Genomic DNA, 22644 nt, shown 5'->3' with positions numbered 1-22644 from the left:
AATCCCTAGTTGACGCTCATATTTTTCAGTCATCAGTGTGTAAATGAGCTGTTTATTATCCTTCCATGGCAACATATGTCACTATCATTAATCATTGTGTGAATGGGGTGACATTGTAAAAGTGCTTTAACTACCTTGGAAGTAGAAAACCACTATGGAACTTCAACATAAGGCCCAAATAACTACTGCAAAAATCAAAACCTTTACAAATGTAAAAATGGCACAACATTTTTTGTTTTTTTTGTCGCCTCTCTGTCTCTCACCTTCTTTGATTGTGCTTCACGATTTATTGCGGACATCCATCTTCAGACTGCATCCATCACCTCCTCGTTGCTAGGCAATCATGGCAGCAGCTGCGTTATGGGACAGGGGTTACGTTGTCCCTATCATGACTTCTCCAACCCCCTAACATCCTGAGGTTTTAACCTAAGTGTCATGTTAAGTCCATCCTGAAAAATCGAAATGCTTCAGTTTAAGTCCCAAGCTACATTGAGATTATTCTAATAATAAATAATCAAGAAATTGGTCTTTAGAACATACCTTTAACGTATTAACTCTGGAAAGATACATTCACCTTGGGAGTTCAGTCATTTTGTAATATGTAGGTACAGGGAATGATATGAAAATTTCATATCACAATTATTGTGACAAAAATTATCATGGTTATTATCGCTATATCGTTGAATATGCTCAAAAAGTACTTGAATATTTTAACCAAGTTTTATTTAAAAAATAAATAAATAAAAACTTTTTATGAGCTACACAATTTTTTACTTGAGTGTTTAAATATGGTTTAAGAGTATTTATTTAATGTAAAATCAAAACGGGTGTTGTGCACTTCACTTCCGGTTTAAGTGACGTCATGCGAGTTCACTTCCTGTTTTAAATACCTATGTGTTGTATTCCGTCGAGTATAGATGATCACTTTATTCTAAGAGAGTACATTCAGGTTCAATGTGCACAATTGAATGACTGAGTTCTGAGCTCAGACAGCAATGTGTTTATAGAAGTTTTGATTGGGGTATGTCATATCTTAATGGGGAAAGGCATCAATTTATCTTGTATTCATTTCAGCATTTAAGATGGCTAGTGGGCAGAACTAGCCGGCCCGTGAGTTTATCAATGTGTGTTTATCCATCACATTTTTACAATAATTTTATTTTAAAATGGTAATACTAACCGTTTTACCGCGATTTATTATTAGTAACATTTTTAGGTACTAGGGTTGCACGGTATACCGGTATTAGTATAGTACCGCGATGCTAATGAATCATATTCGGTACTATACCGTCTCTGAAAAGTACTGGTCCGCTTAACATCCGTTGTAATGATACCAAGTACAGTAGCGTATTTAGTCTATACTACTATTATTACGTCGATATTTTTTGGCATCACAACATCTTCTTTTGTTTTTTAAAAATTCATAATATGTTTATAAACTCAGGAAACATGTCTTTGGACACATAAAGACTTTGAATATGACCAATGTATGATCCTGTAACGACTTGGTATCGGATTGATACCCAAATTTTTGGTATCATCCAAAACTAATGTAAAGTATCAAACAACAGAAGAATAAGTGATTATTACATTTTAACAGAAGTGTAGATAGAACAGAAAAATATTAACAGTAAATGAACAAGTAGATTAATAATTCATTTTCTACCATTTTGACAAAATAATAGAATGGAAAATGACATAATATGTTACTGCATATGACAGGAGACAAATTAGGAGCCTTTGTTTGCTTACTTACTACTAAAAGACAAGTTGTCTTGTATGTTCACTATTTAATTTAAGGACAAACTTGCAATAAGAAACATGTTTAATGTACCGTAAGATTTTTTGTTAGAATAAAGCCAATAATGCAATTTTTTGTGGTCTCCTTTAATTAGAAAAGTATCGAAATAATTTCAGTACCAGTACCAAAATATTGGTATTGGAACAACACAAATAGGTATATACTAGTATCCAATCAAATTATTCCTGATAAAAGGCCATCCCTTACATGAACTCAGACGAACTGTATCTTGACACTGACAGGATGACATGTTGCTGTTTTACAATACAGTTCACGGGGTCAGACAGGTTTCAAAAGCTTGCTTTGTAATCCAGTTATGAAAACATTCCACTGTCAAGTTATTGTAAGTATTATGCAGAAGACAGGAATCAGACCTGCTGCCCTTTGTTTTAACTTCAGGATGAGCGTTTCTTTGCTTGCTTTTTAGCCTTATTTTCACACCCATCCTGCTTCATTCTACCCTGTCCGACTCCATTCACACATCCTAATGGTCCTTTAATGACCTTGTTACAGGAGGCCTATGCGCATTAAGGAACCTCGAAGCAAAAAAAAAGCTATTGAGGAAGAAGGATAGAAAATAGGTAGCAGATATGTGGTACATTGTGAATAATTACATCGCGATATAAGACCGGTGAGTGATCCATTGATGTCGTTAGACTTCAAGGTAGTTTTTTCACGTGTTTGTCTCGGTCACTTTTTTGGAATAATAGGTTGATTTGTCTATGTTTGATGGTTTGGTGTTGTTTAGGGATAACGATATGATAATTTCATGTCATGGTTATTGTGACCAGAATTATTGTAGCTGAGATAGGCTCCAGCGCCCCCCCGCGACCCCAAAGGGAATAAGCGGTAGAAAATGGATGGATGGATTGATTATCAATATGTTGTCGATGTTGCTCACAAACATTTTTTTAGTTTTTTATAATTTTAACAAATACATTGACAGCACACACACAATATACTTTCTTTGGTCAAAGAAACATTAAATATTGTTCTGGTTTCTTAAGAACATGTTTGAATATGTTTTGTCTTTCTCTGTTTTAATTTGTAATCATATTAGTTAGGGTTGTAACGGTACACAAACATTTCGGTTCGGTACGTACCTCGGTTTAGAGGTCACGGTTCGGTTCATTTTCGGTACAGTAAGAAAACAACAAAATATACATTTTTGGGTTATTTATTTACCAAATTTGCAAAATCTACCACCAAAAATATTTTTCTTAGTGGAATATTTGATGTGAAGTAATAGAAACCTTGGATAGGTCAATAATTCATAATAACATTGATTTTGATTCAATATTATGTTTTGAGCAATGACAGTTTGAAAGAAAAAAAACAGCTTTGTTTTATTAGTCAACATTGCAACTTTTTCTAAATTACATTTAACTTTTAAGCTTTTTTATTTCACTTTTGTTATGTTTTTGTTTATTTTAATAGTATTTGTAGAATGTGCCGTGGGCCTTTAAAACATTAGCTGTGGGCCGCAAATGGCCTCCGGGGCACTTTTTTGACACCCCTGCTATAGATAATAAAAAATTAAATCTGATAAATCTATGGATAAAAAGCAGAGCCTGGCGACGCATGCGCGTCTATCATGACTCTCTCGCTCTCTCTGTCTCCGCCCCTACCTCATGAATGCTGCTGTGCGCACAATTTGTTTTGTTTTTAACCCCTTCTTAACCCTGAATGTACATTGTTAATACACGCAACCATAACTCAAAATGCCGGACATTTGAGGCATTTAAGAAACTCCGCCCGGACAGCCCCGCAAAAGAGGACATGTCCGGTGAAAAGAGGACGTATGGTCAGTCTATCCTAGCCCTAGCATGCGATCGGTTTCACTGGACATGTCCTCTTTTGCTAGCATGTTAGCAGCGACCGGTACGATAGACTGACCATACGTCCTCTTTTCACCGGACATGTCCTCTTTTGCGGGGCTGTCCGGGCGGAGTTTCTTAAATGCCTTAAATGTCCGGCATTTTGAGTATTGTTTACACAACGTGCGGTACGCTACTTAATATGTCCGTGTGGAAACTCGTTCGGTACACCTCCGAACCAAACCGAAACCCCCGTACCGAAATGGTTCAATACAAATACACGTACCGTTACACCCCTAATATTAGTGTTTCCTAATGATGAAGGCAAAAAACGGGCTTTGCCCGCTTCACTTCCGGTTTGTGTGATGCCACGTGGGTTCACTTCCGGTTGTAAACTCGTTTGTGTTTAAATCTTCATATTTACAACTTTGTTCCAAGAAAGTACAGCCTGTAGGTTTAATATGCACAATTGATTAGTTTAGTTCCTCTGACAGCAATCTGTTTACACACGTTTAGATTAGTGTATGAGGTATGTAATGGGTAAAGACTTGTATTCATGTTAGCATTTAAGCTAGTTAGCGTGCTAACTACTTCGCCAGGAAATGAACAGTATCATCATATATTTTTTAAAGTACGGTAATAAATCCCGGTTAAATTACAGTCTGTAATTTTACCAAGGCTTATCATTATACCAGTATTTTGTACATCCTTAGTTTTGTTCAAGTAATTTAAGCTAATTGTCACATCAACAAGGTAACGTTGCATGGTCGCCATGACCTGAAAATACTGAAGTGTAATGAAATTCCCTACTTGGTTGTGAACAGCAGGCAGTATCAATATTTTTAAATAAATAATGATTTAATTTGTAGTAAGTCTAGATGTGGCGCAGTTGGGAGAGTGGCCGTGCCAGCAACCAGAGGGTTCCTGGTTCAATTCCCACCTTCTACCAACCTCGTCATGTCCGTTGTGTCCTTGAGCAAGACTCTTCACCCTTGCTCCTGATGTGTTGTGGTTAGGGCCTTGCATGGCAGCTCCCGCCTTCAGTGTGTGAAAGTGTGTGTATGAATGTGTGTGTCAATGGGTGAATGTGGAAATAGTGTCGAAGCGCCTTGAGTACCTTGAAGGTAGAAAAACGCTACACAAGTATAACCTATATAACATTACATTTGTATATGCATGGAATGAGCTTTGTGAGACGGTAGTGTGTGCATCCTTTTCCGCTGGATAAAACTTACTGCCACAAAGACTCTTTGATATTTTGTTGTTCGTTGTATTAATTTGCAGCAAGAGTCACTCGGCTGGAGTTACTTTATATTGTTGCACTTGGCTTTTGTATTTCAATTTCAACATATTTTGCCTTGTGCTTTAAGGCTCCCTCTCAGTTACAGCCTTTGGTTTACATAGCTCTTTCCTAGGGATGTCCGATAATGGCTTTTTGCCGATATCCGATATTCTGATATTGTCCAACTCTTTAATTACCGTAACCGATATCAACCGATACTGATATCAACCGATATATACAGTCGTGGAATTAACACATTATTATGCCTAATTTGGACAACCAGGTATGGTGAAGATAAGGTACTTTTAAAAAAGATTAATAAAATAAAATAAGATAAATAAATTAAAAACATTTTCTTGAATAAAAAAGTAAAACAATATAAAAACAGTTACATTGAAACTAGTAATTAATGAAAATTAGTAAAATTAACTGTTAAAGGTTAGTACTATTAGTGGACCAGCAGCACGCACAATCATGAGTGCTTACGGACTGTATCCCTTGCAGACTGTATTGATATATATTGATATATAATGTAGGAACCAGAATATTAATAACAGAAAGAAACAACCCTTTTGTGTGAATGAGTGTAAATGGGGGAGGAAGGTTTTTTGGGTTGGTGCACTAATTGTAAGTGTATCTTGTGTTTTTTATGTTGATTTAATTAAAAAAACAAAAAAAACAACAAAAAAAACGATACTGATAATAAAAAAACGATACCGAAAATTTCCGATATTACATTTTAACGCATTTATCAGCCGGTAATATCGGCAGGCCGATATTATCGGACATCTCTACTCTTTCCTTTGTATTTTGTCGGAACAAGGCAAGTTCATGTTTTGTATTTTTGGCTATTTACAGTTAATGTAACAAATAAAACAATTAGTGATGAAAAATTGATTGCTTGATGTGAAGTTTAGTGTCACCTGAAATTAAGGATGGGTGATGTGGCCTAAAATCTGTATTGTGATATACATCACAATAAATAATTTGGTAAAAATAAATTATAATGGAACTATTTCAAAATTGGTTAAGGTATGCAGTAACATATTACATCAATTCCGGTTGATTGTTTTTGCAAAACTAATATTAGTCTACTTGTTAATTTACTGTGAATATCCGGTAACTTTCTGTTGTAACATGGTTCTCTCTTCACTTTTGTTAAAATGTAATAAGCACTTATTTTTCTGTTGTTTGGATACTTTACATTAGCTTTGGGTGATACTACAAATGTGGGTATCGAGCCAATACCAACTAGTTACAGGGGCATTATTGATTATACCAATGTTGATACTGAACACTAAATTGGCCCTAGTGTGTGAATGTGAGTGTGAATGTTGTCTGTCTATCTGTGTTGGCCCAGTGATAAGGTGGCCACTTGTCCAGGGTGTACCCCACTGTCCGCTCGTGTGCAGCTGGGATAGGCTGCAGCCCTCCACTACCCCGGAAGGGACAAGCAGTAGAAAATGGATGGATGGAGTTTTTGATCACAACTATAATCAGACAAAAACACAGGATGACGGTGTAAGAATATCAATAAAACATTTTATATATGACCTACTATTGGCTCTGATTTAATATTTTGGTTTTGCCCTCATGTATCCATGGACTTAATTCCTGAGTTTATAAACAATTTAAAAAAAAAAGACAAAATATTTTAACTGTTCTTCGTCCTACGGACATGATATTCGTAAGAATTACCGGTATTTGCCGCCATGGTGCCGATGATTTCCGACTGAGAAGTGGCTTTGCATTGTCGAGGGACATGACGAGGATGCTGCTTTGCTTTGAAGACGGTGTTGTCTGCTTGTAGATGACAAATTTGCGGACACAACTCGAATGTGTTATCAACAGGCAATATCACGATATAAAGATAGTATTAAAAGCTCTATCATCGGCCAAATGTGTATCAATTAGTGGTGTCAAAAAAAAAGAAAATCCGATTATTCGCGATTCTTATTCTTAACAACTCTTAATCGATTTTAAAAAAAAAGTTTTTTCTTTTATTTATTCTGTCCAGCCACCCGGGAAAATCATATTGTTGATGTCGCTGCCCATATTTGTTGTACAGATTTATTTTAGAAAAGAGAAGTGTTGGATGCGTCTCTTGTTGCCTTATTTGGATTTGACTCTATTAAATGTTTGGGAAGCATTTTAAAAATTAAAGTTAAAGTACTAATGATTGTCACACACAAACACTAGGTGTGGTGAGATTATCCTCTGCATTTGACCCATCACTCTCACCCCCTGGGAGTTGAGGGGAACAGTGAGCAGCAGCGGTGGCCCCGCCCGGGAATAATTTTTGGTGATTTAACCCCCAATTCCAACCCTTGATGCTGAGTGCCAAGCAGGGAGGTAATGGGTCCCATTTTTATAGTCTTTGGTTTGAACTCCCGACAAACCGATCTCAGGGCGGACACTCTAACCACATGGCCACTGAGCAATATTATTAAACAAAATCAGCTTTTCTTTTAAGTAATATCGCAACTGATCAGAGCTGTTTATCTATTTCATAGAGGAATGAAGGTAATCATAGAACTAGCATCCAATGTTATTAAAAAAGTATAGATTTTGAATCGACAATCATTTTAAATCTAGAATCGATTCTGAATCGAATCGATACCACCAAGAATCGCATGGTGCCCAAAGATTCACAGCCCCAATATCATTTATATTGTTGATATCGCACAACACTACTAGGAATATATGATTGGTGATTGATATGTCCAGTCAAAACAAAATGATCAGCCAAAGTTCTCCCTAATCCAGTTGACCTCCCTCCCTCTTACACATACATGCATGCACACACACACAAAGTCCCACTGAATCTTTCTCTCGAGCCGCCCCCCTCGCTCCCCGTGTGAGATGCATTGACAAGGTTCAGCCCTAAGCTTTGCTTGGGGCCAGAATAATCTCTCTGTTTTTCCCATCTCCTGTATCACACATCCTGCACTACAATCAGCGGACACAATGTATTCACAATGCCATCAGGGGGTAGAGAATACACACACACACACACACACACACACACACACACACACACACACACACACACATACACACACAAATAACAAAGGTTGCGTGATCACAGTATATGTGATAGTTTGTGTGAGGATAATGTCAAAGGAGAAAAGTGATTAAAAATCAGTGGCTTCAGTTTGATATTCTGCATGGCACATTTTTCTGAGCTTAAACAAGAATCATGACAACCACATTGACCTCATTGACACTATTGAAGTATTCCCTTCATCATCTTGTGTGAAGTATAGCACCAACCACATTCATTTATTTTCTACCACGTATCTTGTTTAGGGTCACCGGTGAGCTGGAGTCTATCCCAGGCGGAGTAGAACCTGCTCTGTTAGCCAGTCACTAACAGGGGAAAAAAATAAGGTGCGACTGAATAATAGGGTTGCGGGAAATAGATATTCTCTGAATCACAATTATTTTTTATTACGATTCTGAATGGATTCAAAACATTCAAGAATTTGGCTTAAAAAGACAATTTTAGGCAGTCTCGGTGCTTATATTTCCAGGGGTCCGGAACCTTTTTGGCTGAGAGAGCCATGAAAGCCAAATATTTTAATATGTCTTTCCGTGAGAGCCATATAATATTTTTTAACACTTAATACAACTAAATGCGTGCATTTTTAAGTAAGACCAACATTTTAGAGTATAATAAATCTCTTATTTGTTTTAATAACATTTTTATTCTGAAGCCAACCAATAATAAATAAAATACTTCTTACCATTAATGCGACTTCTGAACAGGTGCAGTAGAAAATGGATGGATGGATTTTTTTTTTTTTTTTTTTTTTTTTTTTTTTTTGTGTGTCCTGTCCAGCTTCTCAGGCAAATCATATAGTTGATGTAGATGCCCATGTCGGCTGTTCAGATTTACTTTACAAAAGAGAAGTGTAGGATACTTCTCTTGTTGCCTTATTTGTATTTGACTTTATTAAATGTATTTATATTATCATTTAGTGCAGCCGGGCCGGAGCAGGAGGGGATAGAAAGAGAGAAAAAAGAAGACAGAGGGGGAAATTGTGGGGACAAGAGGGGGATTAGACAGAGAGACAAAAACAACAACAGCAAACAACAACAACAACAATAGAGCAACATCAGCAAATACGACATGTACAAATATGATAGTAAAAGTAATAGCAAATAAGCAGTTAGCGAAAAATAAAAAATAATACAGAAATGACAATGAGCATTATTACACTACAAATGGATCAATACAAATACCAATAGAACTAGCGCTATTGATAATGAACAATACCAATAATTTACCTTTATTATCAACAATACAGTTGTTTAAATGCAACAATACATATACGTAATAACTTGAGATACGAAAGAATGCAGAAAAATGGAGGGGGAGAAAGAGAAGCAACCTACATTAACCTTGTAGATTGTTATAGTCACAATAGGTTAAGCTTTGTCAGTGTGCCATGTGTTACACCCAGTTTACCCTAGGGCAACAACGTTAATATATGTTTGATTAAACGTGATTATGTGCATGAGTGTAAGTATGCATATGTAATTGTATATGTACAGAATGTGTATATGTGTTTGTACAATGAATGTATATGTACAGAATGTGTATATGTGTTTGTACAGTGAATGTATATGTACAGTATGTGTATGTCTGTATATTGAATGTGCGTGTGGATGTACGAACTTTAGGTAGGTAAATATGTACTGTATTTGTGTATGTATGTGGGAGCGTAGGTACCTATGTACGTATGTGAGCATATGTGAATTTGTATGTACAATACATTCGACTCCCAGAGTGCGTGGGAGCCAGAGCACGGCCCCATCACCCCCGAGAGCCCAACCCACAAACAGTAGGCGTGGTGCCCAGGGAAACAGGATGGATGGATTAAAATGCATAAGAATGTTTTATATTTTGAACGTTATTTTCAACACTGTGATTACCAGCGGAATTATTCATTACTTATCTGAAAGCCAGATGCAGTCATCCAAAGAGCCATAGGTTCCCTACCTCTGCTGTAACCTGTTTTGAAAATGTTTCATCATTTTTATACCATATTGTCCTGGGCCGATGAAGGAAAATGTACTCGATAACGTGGCCGTCATCGATCATTTGCCGTGTCCATGTGTATTTGTTTTCATTGTCTCTTGCTTTCAAAAAGGGTGCAAAAAAGGGGTTCAGTCTCAGCACTTGAGCGTGTTTATTCAATAGCAGAATTAAATGAACGGAGTGAATCCGCTTGTCAGTCATCCACAATCTGTGTCTCAGTGGGCAGAGGCGGGACCGCTAGCTTTTATTGCAAAGCCGAATGTCCCTCTGGGGGAATATTTCGGCTTCAAAAGCCACACAACACAGTCGAACGATCAGGTACGCCCAATTTGTTGGAAAGTGATGGCGAAACCCCCCCCCCCCCCCAAAAAAAAAAACGCCCGGCCCAATTTTTCCAGCTGGGGAAAATAGTGTTTAATAATTATTGAAGTGCAATTTTGCCAACAGCGATTGAGAATCGATTGTATTTGTATTGTTTCATCAAAGTTTATTGCGATTGCACTAATATGATTATATATTATGAATATGTTAGTGCTCAATTTAGTTTCAAAATAATGCTGACAATAATATTGTTTATCGACAATAATTTGTAGGACGATATATGTCTAGCAAACTATATTAATCGGCCCAGGCCTACAAAATATTTTGCCAGAAATATTATTGGCATACCGTATTTTTCGGAGTATAAGTCGCACCGGAATATAAGTCGCACCTGCCGAAAATGCATAATAAAGAAGGAAAAAAACATATATAAACGCACCGGAGTATAAGTCGCATTTTTTGGGGAAATTTATTTGATAAAACCCAACACCAAGAATAGACATTTGAAAGGCAATTTAAAATAAATAAAGAATAGTGAACAACAGGCTGAATAAGTGTACGTTATATGAGGCATAAATAACCAACTGAGAACGTGCCTGGTATGTTAACGTAACATATTATGGTAAGAGTCATTCAAATAACTATAACATATAGAACATGCTATACGTTTACCAAACAATCTGTCACTCCTAATCGCTAAATCCCATGAAATCTTATACATCTAGTCTCTTACGGGAATGAGCTAAATAATATTATTTGATTTTTTATGGTAATGTGTTAATAGTTTCACACATAAGTCACTCCTGAGTATAAGTCGCACCCCTGGCCAAACTATGAAAAAAACTGCGAGTTATAGTCCGAAAAATACGGTAATTCCGATTCTTGTTCTTCATTCCAAGAACACGAATCGTTCTTGGAATTGAATTGTCGTAAGATTCACTTTCCTACTGAATAACTTTATACACCGTACTTTGGTCTGGTGTCTGTGCCTGTGCAGTATTTACATCCAAGATAGCTTCTCCTCATCATATTTGTGTGCATTACTTTGAAATGAGTACCAGAAGAACATTCATTATATGTTCCTGATCTGCTGAAGTTTTGACAGAAACATGATTATTCCTCAAACTATTTTAAACAGTTTTTAGCTCCTGGGAAACTTGATATCTGGGTTCAAAGTTGGTGGTTTTGCGGTTTGTTTGATTGTGACTGAGGTGACTTCCTGTCCTGTTGCATTGAGGGGCTGTTTGCCGTGGGTAAGAGCCCCCTACTGAGGAGCCTTGTTGACTGAAGGGTGCCGGGTTGGAATACCGTATTAATGTTTACCGAGTTTAAGAGCCCTGCTTTCAAAAAATCAAACATTCTTTCGGCAACTCCGGTGAACGTCTCTTTCACTTGAACTGTATTTATACCGCAGTTTTGTTTCAGTAAAACACTGCTTGAAATGAACCATTGACAACAGTCTGTGCTTTTTCCTCCTTGCTTTTAGAACTTTGAACTTACAATGTCCTAACAGTTTTTGGTCGTTTACTGTATGTAGGGACCACCCATGAAGATAACTTCCTCTTTCCTCTGCAGAAGCCGGCTGCTATTTTTGCAAAGGGCAGTTCACTGTGTGATCTGTGATTGCTCTAATCAAGCTATGAATCATGGCTAAACATTGCAAATTTACAAGCATACTCGCCATTTTTCTTCCGAAGAATCAATAAAGTAAATAGATAACATCCACAACCATGGTTGCAGGACATGTTTTGGAACACAATGTACTGATTAAATATTTCAAAGCAGTTTTTTTTATATTGTGATGCATGCGGTTTTACCTTTTTTTTTTTTTTTTTAATTTCAAGAGGCCGTGCAGTTTGAGCCAGGTCCAGGTAGTTTTTTTTTAATGACGCATCCTGTTTACTACGTTGCTCTTGGGTGGGATCTGGCTCCCAGATGGTTTTCCCAGCTGTGAAAGCTCCACCAGGAACGAGCATTCGGATCATCTCGGGACTGGTCTTAGAAAAGCACAAGAATTTAACAACACCAAGAGTGCAAAGAGTTCTAATTGAAAAGGAAATCCATACTTTGGTGGTGCTTCGTATAATCACTCATGTATGCAAAGAGTGTTAAAGCAGACAGTGCTATCTATCAGCAGTACTTGATGAGCGCTAACCCTTGGGAGCGAATCAGAGAGGCAGTGAAAGGCTCAGCACCTCCCTGCTTAATCATCTCGTCCCTGCAATGTCTGTTGTTCCTGATAGTCGGTGCAACACTGCAGTGTTTCTATCTGATCATCTTTCCCTCCTGGTCAGCGGCCCTCATGTTTACGTAAATGATACTCCACAGGAATGCTTCCTGCATGCCAAGATGGGACTGTCTTTCCTCATCGCTGGCATTCATGTGCGTGTACAATTGTGTTTGTGCAGGAAGGGTGCTGTCCTAACTGACTGACTTTCTTTATTTTGACAAACACGGGGGTGGATTTGAGGCCGCGTCAGGTGGCGAAATACGGTTTTCTGTGGCCACAACATTAGGGACATATGTATTATCTATTGAGAGCCTATACAATAGCTTGCTAATAGCTATTTTAGCTTCCTAAAAGTCTTGTTACAGTGCAGTTCAATACCACTGTAAAAATTTAGGGCTGCAACCATCAAATATTTTAGTAATCGAGTCATCTTTCGATTAATAACTGAATTGGATAAAACACACTTTATAGCCAATGTGTATTTTAGGGTAATAAGCAAAATGTTTTCTCCTTGCCATAACCTTCATTATTTGTTTTCTAATAAATACACTTCATCGACATTGAAATTGCACTTTTAACATGTGTGCATTCTTAAAAATAAAAACACACATCACGGCGCCCACACGCTAACGCTGTGTGAAAACTGTGTGCGCATATTAAAAGTTCAAGGCACCCCAAATTTGTATTAGTAACACTCAATGATTAATCAAAGCTTTTTTTGTAATCGATTAATGTAAATAGCAGGTTTTTTTAAAAAGGGAACTGCACTTTTTTGGGGGGGAATTTTGCCTATCATTCCCAATCCTTACATGTGTTTTCTTTTTTTATGCATTCTAATGTGTAATATACAGAAAGTACGAGGTCGCTACCAATGCAGCTAATGGGAGTAATGTATTGCGCCCATAAAGCCCTTTAAAAAAACATCCAAAAGACGCCAAAAATACTCCAATTACATTTCGTGACCTAACTAAATATTAGCGTTGTTGTTATTATAAGCGCTGACATTAAGGAACTATTTTTAGCGGTGCGGTGATCACAGAGCGCTAACTAACTTATGCAGCTACTGTGTTGACATACTGAGCTGCTGCTGCTGCTGCATCGCCTCTCAGTTAGTAAAAGACAATTCTATATTGTAAATCATACCTATGTTTGATTCATATAATCTGTTTAGCACACAACTTCTAAAACTAGTAACTCATCCTCCGTATATTCAGGCTCAAAAATGTTCTGGATCATCATTTGTCCCAAAGTAGTCGTTGTTGTCTCTCATGCGGTCTGCCATGAGTAGTAGTGTTGTTGTTGTTGTTGAAGGAAATAGCAAATCTTGTAATGCGTCAGCCATATGCTTAAAATGACTAACATATGTAAATATTATGTTATTATGAATGTGCCAGTTAATACATTACATAAATACTTACAGTGTATATATACAATGTTGTTGAATTTTTTTTTAGAGCTCTTTATAGGCAGAATAAAGCAAAGCCCATTACCTGCATTCTTAGCTGACTAGGGATGCAACGGTAATGTAGATACCGCGGTATTGCGGTTTCAAAATCCTAAAAATAATGTCGTGACAGGAGGTGAGTGTAGCTTTTTTCTGGCACTTTTTCATTGGCTGGTCTGAAAATAAACTACATCTCCCAAAATATTCTGCACAGCACGGGAACGGCAAGGTGGAGGCTTGGAACGTCATAAAGGAGAGAAAAAGAGGAAGCATGTGGGAGAAGTGTGTTCGTAGTAGAGAATTATTTTATTTTTTTTCCGGACATTTCATCAAAATCAGTCCATAACTGTTTGAGTTATGTTGATAACAGGCAAACTAACCCAGGTGAAAACATAACCTATTTGGCAGAGGCAATAAAAGTCTGGATACTCCAAAGCAAAGTGCGTGCTTCATCAAGAGCACTTCCAAGCCGACGCAGATCGGGTCCCCGCGCACGGTGCGGAGTGAAGCGGCAAACACTACGGGAAATACGAGTAATATGAGAAGCTACTCGATAAACCACCTGGAAAAATATTTGAAGCCAGCGAAGCTAAACAACAATTTGTGAGGTATTTACATTATTAAAAATATAATTGTCACTCAACTTTTCTGACTATCAGCATTTTCCAAAATTATATGAAAAATATCCATTGCAGAGGACACTGCTTCTCAGAAAGTAAATGTTGAAATACATTAAACTGAACAATATTGTTTTACACTTGTGGGATGTTCCTGCACTATTCTTTCACTTAAAAATGCATGTTAGTATAGTAAAAAAAAAAATACTAGAACATTTGAGCATTATGTTTGTGTTCAATTACAGTAAGTATGTTTGTTTATCCTTAACATTCCTGCCTCTTTTTTACACACAATGGCATTTTTACCAAGGTTTTTTTTTTTTGGGACAATACCACAATAATACTGTACCGTGGCTTTTTTCCATGATAATATCATACTGTGAGATCTTGATATTGTTACATCCCGATAGCTGACTTTTGCTAGCATTTATTTAAAAGTTAGAAAAATGTGTGCTTGTCTCATATAAGAAGTGTGATTGATGGGCAAAATTCCCCCAAAAAGTGCAGTTCCTCATTAAGTCTGTCTAGGGCTGCAAAGATTAATCGATTACATCAATTATTTTGATTAGATAAAAGCTTTTTCAATGTATCAAATTGTGACCGCATGGAGTGCTCTGAGCTTTAAATACGTGGACATAGTTTCAATATGGCGCACATGAGAGCTGTGGTGTCTGGGTTCCCAAGTTTATTTAATTTTTTTTTAAATTAATGCACACATGTTAAAAGTGTGTTTCAATTTTGATGATGTGCATTTATTAGAAAAAAGAATGAAGGTTATGGCGTTCCGAAAAAAATAGGCTATTAAATGTGTTGTATTGGATTACTCGATTAATCAAAAAACTAATCAATTCATGACTTGATTATTAAAAAAAATCGATCGCTGCAGCCTAAGTTCCGTCACTGTTATTGCAAATATAGTTCCTACACAATATAAAAAGCCCACATGTTGTTTGTTGACCGTATTCATACACATCAAGGAGATAGTTTCATAATTTTCTGTTGTTTTTTTTATATTAAGGGAGCCTCTATACTCCCATCACCTTTTATTAGCTTGATAAATCACCTCTGTTGTCAGTCAAGCCAGGGAGAATAATTGGATGTGGTTGTCGCCCTACGTGATGGATTATCAGTCATTGGGGATTAAATTAACAGATAGCGCTCAGACATAATGGTTTTTGTTTTGCATTTTAAATTGCCTGGGAGCACAGCTACACTCTGTAGGTTTTTATAGCTCGTCCTTTTGGACTCCACTCCCCCACTCTATGCAATTTAAGCTTAATGACAAATGAACATTAATAGGGCTGCAGTCCTTTACAAGTATTAAACATATTCTACAAACTTTAAGCGTATACTGACCCTTGGGAAAGACTGCGAGAGTGATGCGGTGACATTAAATAGCATTAGATACATGAATCTATCGGACAACTTGGACAGATACGCAGCATAAATTCACACTGAGGAAGAGACAAGTGACCTGACAACTTGGTCAAACGGTGCATTCGACTTGCCTGATGCAAACTGACGTCTGTGACTAGTTAGCAAGGATACTAACACATTACAGCAACTACCTCATCCTGACTGGATTTTCTCTTTCAAATGAGAATCTGAGAGCAATCCCTTCTAGAAGAGAAACGGATGAGAACCTAAAGAAAAAAGGAAACAGGGTGTGTGCCAGTTGCTTGCTGGTAGCAATGTTCCCTTGCGTGTTTGGCCAAGCGTGAGCAATTTAACTCCTCACCCCTTTCTTCATCCTCCCAGACCCCTCCCTCCCTTCTACTTCCACATTATCATAATTGTGTCCAGAACATGAGGGGCCGGGGAAGTGATCATGTCATTTTATTTACACCCTGCTTGGCCCTTTTTACAAACAACATGCCTCCGACTGCCAAACGGATTGGGGCCCGGCGACATCTTTTGATCAGGGCTGTCGGGGCCTATCAGCCGAGAATGGCAGGTAATGGATACCCAGTGACAAACCAAATCTCTGGGAGGACAGAGAGTGGGCCGCACCTGCCAGGTCTCCATTAGGCTGGCCAGCACTGTGTGGCTGCCTACTGACTCTGCCCCGAGGGCCCAAATCAGACCAGCGCCAGCCTCATGGATGTCTGGAGATTGGCTGTTAGCACTGGAAATGAGAGTTATTTCTGCTATGACATTTTTGTTTAGACTGGACGTGTGCGTGTGTGTTTGCAGAGTGGATTGGGAATGCAGGATTTAGTCACGGTGTTTGTGTGTTCAAATGCAGAATTTAGACTTTCTGAGCAAACAGCTTACACTCGCAGCTTCTTTTATAGACCATTTGTCTTAGTTTATAATACCTGTCAAAAGACTTGGTTGATATTCCAAATGCTCAACATTTGTTTTTAATCCCAAAGCTAAACAATTCAAATGAAAAATACTCCATGTTAGTCATGGAGTTTGGCTTGAGTAGCATTCAGTTTTATGTGGTTCCGTCCCAGCATTGAGTACACTCAGTAAACACTGAGTGTAACATTTTGCTTGAATGTTACGCTCATAATCTCTTCTTTTTTTCAAGGACATCCGCAATGTTGTGTTGCAACTACAGTACATGGCCTTTAAAACCTATCGATACTTTCAAAACGAAAGTTGCATATATTACCGAACTCGCTTCAGTCCACAATATAATGTCTCAACATAACTTTAGCATTCCTGTTTTGCAACTCTTCATCATGCGCTATTGCAAGCGTCTGTAAATGTGTGTGATCAGAGAAAAGGGCAGATGAAGAGGCGTCAGACATATTAACTGACAGATGGAGGTTGATCCAACTCATTTATTACCCCAGAGGAGAATGCCACAGTGAGATTGGGCTTCATTAATTTCAGATTTAGTTTTCATTTCAAGCTGTTGCGCCCTGAGATAAATAAAATGGTGCATTATGTTTTTGCCAAGATATTTCTTTTTTTGTTTTCCTCCAATACAGAGAGTGAAAAGAGGGGAGGCATAAGTTCCATGTGGCTGGGGTAGTATATAAATACAGGCTCGCCTAGAGGAAAATAACACCTCAACGGTTGATGAGGTGAAATGGGATGACTGTAATTTCTCAGCTCAGCTTTAAAGGCTCCCACACAGATGGCTCATTTATCCCGGGGAGTCCTCGGGCACACATTGCAGAGAAACTTTTTTCAGTTATTTTAACACAGCGTGTTGACTCCTTGCAATTTTACTCATCTTGTTCTTTTTCTCTTTGTTTCCATTTTGCCTGCAGCTTATTCTCCCGAGGAGCTGACAAAGCACCCTGCAGAGGATGAGGACGCGGAAGGAGGCGACCTGCCCTCAGCTCCTCAGGATGACCTTCCCATGAAAGATGAGATTGTAGAGGAAAGCGTCGGTCCTGCCAAGGACCAAACATGTGACCAGGAATCAGCAGGAGCTGCAGAGCTGTCAGGACAAGAGATGGACAGCGAGTCACATGTAAGCGAGATCAGTGATTGTCTTTCAGACTTTGACAGTCCCTCTCAAAAAACTGAAGGAAACTTGGTCACAGCGCCTCTAAATGGCGACACTAAAACACCCCCTATAGGTATGGACACCTTAGAACACATGAAGGCCATTTACTCCAGCTTCCTGACCAGTCCCCTTTGGACACCTATGAATTTCAACACAAAACAAACACAGGTGCCCCCATCGGCATCGACGGAAAAGCCGACTCGCAGCAACAGCACTAGTAGCAGTAGTAGCTGCAGCAGCAGCAGCTATGACTGGCATCAGTCTGCAGTGGCAAAGACACTTCAACAGAATCCTACCCAGAGTCGTCACACTGCCCAACCTGAGCCTAGCCTCTTCAGCACAGTCCAGCTCCACAGGCAAAACCCAAAGTTGTTTGGTTCAATCTTTACTGGGGCCAGCAAGTTCCGCTGTAAGGGCTGTAGTGCCGCTTATGACACACTGGTTGAACTGACTGTTCATATGAACGATACAGGCCATTACCGTGATGATAACCAGGATAAGACGGGAAGTGGTTCAAAGCGCTGGTCCAAGCCCCGTAAACGGTCACTTTTGGAAATGGAGGGAAAGGAGGATGCCCAGAAAGTTCTAAAGTGCATGTACTGTGGTCACTCCTTTGAATCTCTTCAGGACCTTAGTGTCCACATGATCAAGACCAAACACTACCAGAAAGTGCCTCTTAAGGAGCCCTTAACCCCTGTAGCTACAAAAATTATGTCTTCTAAGAAAAGAGGACTCGTTGGTTTAGATCTGACCCCCTCACAACGTTCTAGAGAAGGAACCCCCAAAACTAAGCACTCACATTCAGACAGAAATGAACCCTCTCCAAAACGATCCTCCAGCCCCTACACAACCTCTAGTAACCGATACGCTCACCAGAATGGTGCTAGCTATGCTTGCCAATTTGAATCCAACAAATTTCAGATCCTCAAATGTATGGAATGTGGGAGTTCACACAATACTTTGCAAGAGCTGAGGACCCACATGATGGTGACAGGACACTTTCTGAGAGTGACCAGCTCTGTGGGTAAGAGAGGAAAACCGCTCCCTGAGGCCACCTCCCCCAACCCTGTGAGAGTAACCACACCTACAGAACCAAGAGTCCAGTCCGTCCCACTGGCACCCTCCACCTTCTCTCCTCCACCTCTTCAAACCACTACAACTCCTCCTGCCATCTCTCCTCCTATCAAAGAGATCAAACGGGAGGAGGTTGAGGAGGAGTGTACAAAGCAAGAGGCTCCTGGAAATGAAAAACAAGTTGTGGTTTCAGTCAGGAAGGAGGAAGATTCGGAGGAGGAAAAATATGATATATCAAAGTACAGCTATCTTACTGAAGAGGACTTGAAGGAGAGTCCTAAAGGAGGCTTGGATATTCTCAAATCATTAGAAAACACAGTAACTTCAGCTATCAACAAGGCCCAGAGTGGGAATCCGAGCTGGGGCGGCTATCCTAGTATCCATGCAGCCTACCAGTTCCCTAGTGCCATGAAGCTCCAACAGGGTAGCATCGAAAAGAACTCCCCGATGAAGTTCTTATTTAACGGCAGTGATGGAGTGTTGTCCTCCCTTGCCAACAACCAGCCACTAATTAGCCCACCGCTTACACAGTCTTCACCCTTTCCCAGCAACAACTTCCAGGCAATGGAGGACTTAGTGAAAAAAGTGACTGAGAAAGTAGCAAAAGTAGAGCAAAGAGTGAAGCGATTGTCTCCCAACAAGGACAACCATCTCTCCCCCTCCAAAAGTGAGGCTGGAGGATTGCATAAGGGTGAGGAGGCTGACTCACCTAGGGAATTAAGGGCAGTCACCCCAGCCTGTAGCGACAGGGGAATCCATAGCGACCGAGCATCCCCGGCAACAGAACCCAAGAGAGAGACAGCAGTCAAATCCCCGCATGCCTCCGCTTTAACATGTAGCACCGCCATTATCACTGGCCATACTCCTCCAGAGCAGCCCTTTGTCAATCCTCTAAGTGCTCTTCAGTCAGTAATGAGCATTCATTTGGGGAAAGCAGCCAAGCCCTCCTTGCCAAACCAAGATCCCCTGAGCCTGCTTTCCAGGTTCAGTCAGAGCATGGCAGAGAGAGCCGCTGTGGCGGCCCCTCCCCCACAGAGCAAAAAGTCCCAAACTGTTGTTGACAATAATTTTTGTCAGACCAGTGATGACCAACCTATGGACCTCACAAAAGGGAAAAGTGAATCTGTAGCCTCTGCCCCCTTAACGCCTTCTTCCACTGCTTCCTCCATCTCGCCCTCATCTTTTGTCACCCCCGCACAGCTAACAGTGGTTTCTCCTTATACATCAAACAGCCCTTTGCACGAGAACGCCCTGTCTGATATCTCAGACATGCTGAGGAACCTGACACAGTCCCAGCCTGTCCCAAAACCTGTCTCTCGATCACGGATGACAGATAAAGTTGAGGGTCTGGTCTCTACCTGCGATGATGATGACGTATCCCTGCATGGCCACAAACGCAAGGGGCGCCACTCCAGCTGGAACCCTCAACACCTCCTTCTCCTACAAGCGCAGTTCGCCTCAACTTTGAGGCAGACATCTGAGGGAAAATACATCATCAATGATCTTAGCCCACAGGAAAGAATGCATGTCTCTCGTTTTACAGGTCTCTCGATGACCACCATTAGCCACTGGCTGGCTAATGTCAAGTACCAACTACGAAGAACAGGCAGAACTAAGTTCTTGAAGAATTTGGACTCTGGTCAGCCTGTATTCTTCTGCAGTGACTGTGCCTCACAGATCCGGACCCCAGCAGCATATGTTGGTCACCTGGAAGCTCACCTTGGCTTTAGAATCAGGGACCTGGCTAAGCTCTCCCCCAAACAGACTGTCAGGGACTCTCATACTCTCACCGAGAAGCTTGCACCCGTAGAGTCGTATGTGTTGCCACAAGATGACTGCAGTGGTAACGGTGTTGTCTACCGCTGCCAGCTCTGTGTCCGTAAATTTGCCACTAAGCATGCCATCAAACTCCACCTCAGCAAAAGTCATGGGAAGTCCCCAGAGGACCACTTGTTGTATGTGTGCGAACTGGAGAAACACTAGTGTGCGGTCAGCAGTTGAAAAACTGGATGAAGTTCTGTATACTTTGTTGAAAACAACAAATATAAATTGTGGTATAATGCACTAAGATGCCAAGAACTACTGTTAAAAATGTCAGCACAAAGAGTTTACGTCTATTCGGCCTATAATGATTTTGGGTTTCTCTGTATTTAAAAAAAACTGGTTAAAATTTACTGTACGTGAACGATATTCTGCCCAATTCTTGTCGTCTAGTTCACTTCACGCTCATCTTTTGGTGTCGGAAGACAACAAGTACAAACTAAAAGTCAATAACTCGAAATGTTTCACCTATATCGTATTTATTTTATATTTTTGTGTTGTTTCTGGTAGACTGCATGATCAGCTCTTACATTTGTACAGTTTTGTCCCGTTCTACCCCAATTTTATCATGCCTCTTCTAAATTGGTAATTGTATCTCCTTAAGACAACCAAATGCTCGAAAAAGCTCTTTAAAAAAATTGCCAAACAGCAACATTTTTATTTAAAAAAAAAAAAAAATGCCTAAGTGTAAATTTTGATATTCGAGCTGATTGTAAACAAACCCCCGTTTGTTTTGTCGTTCACGACTGAATGAGAGACCTGTAGAAATGTACATATTGTGTATATATGCTTACAACTTGCTGTTTAAATTATGCATACTTGTTATATTTCTTAATTTAAAAGGACTATGACTAGCCACTGGTGCAGAGCCTTGAAGAATAATAAAAGGACAATGTTTTGCACACTAGTTTTATAAATGTTATTTGATAAAGAAAAAAACAACTATGTAAATGCCTTGTGCTTCTATTATTAAACTGAATTAATGCTGCAGAAAACCTTTGGTTTGTTTCATTTTTTTGGTTGAGACTGGGCTACATCTGGATTGTCAACAGTATGTTTAACCTCACATGAATGCAACTACCGTATTTTTCGGACTATAAGTCGCAGTTTTTTCATAGTTTGGCCGGGCTCCAGTGCGACTTATGTTTTTTTTTCCTTTTTTATTCTGCATTTTCGGCAGGTGCATCTTATACTCCGGTGCGACTTATACTCCGAAAAATACGGTACTTACATGGTGGAGTTTGGATGCACATTATCCTAAACGTTTGTCTTGCAATGCTACAATTCTCTCTGATTTCTTTGTCGCCACATCGGGCCTGGCTAGGGAGGTGCGGGCGGTGCCACTGCCTGCAAGGCGTCTGGCAGGTGGTGTGTGCTGCATGTAAACCACCAGATGTTTCTGAAACGAGCCACTGGAGGAGGAGGAGGAGGAGGAGAAGGCAGGCGGGCTGCAGCAGCAGGCGGAGTGGGCTGATTACCACGGGGGCTTGGGTGCCATCAGGAGCCCCGGGCACAGACAGCAGATCTGGCACACACCTGTACTCCAAGACTGTACCTTTGGAAAAAAATAAAGGGGATGCTGTATATGCGCGCTGAGACAAGCTGACAGTGGTGCAGAATGCACTGACAGGTGCTATTCCCTCAAAGCACACATTTGGATCTAACAATATTACTGGCAGGTGTTGATGCTATTGGAATAGTCCAAATTCCGGCTCGGTGCCACG

General features: G+C 39.6%; 1 protein-coding gene across 1 annotated transcript in view; it reads left to right on the top strand.

The window, feature by feature from the left end:
- tshz3a (teashirt zinc finger homeobox 3a) overlaps nucleotides 1-21929 on the top strand; it is a 29837-nt gene extending 7908 nt beyond the window's left edge. The window contains exon 2 of the mRNA XM_061970111.2: nucleotides 17784-21929. Coding sequence (XP_061826095.1) covers nucleotides 17784-21082 — 3299 coding nt within the window. The 3' untranslated portion in view covers nucleotides 21083-21929. The remainder of the gene's footprint in view (nucleotides 1-17783) is intronic.
- Nucleotides 21930-22644: the final 715 nt, after the last annotated feature.

This window comes from Nerophis lumbriciformis, linkage group LG10, assembly GCF_033978685.3.
Source record: "Nerophis lumbriciformis linkage group LG10, RoL_Nlum_v2.1, whole genome shotgun sequence".
NCBI lineage: Eukaryota > Metazoa > Chordata > Actinopteri > Syngnathiformes > Syngnathidae > Nerophis > Nerophis lumbriciformis.
The sequence above is the reverse complement of the archived record's forward strand: the minus strand, read 5'-3'. Positions and strand labels throughout refer to the sequence as shown.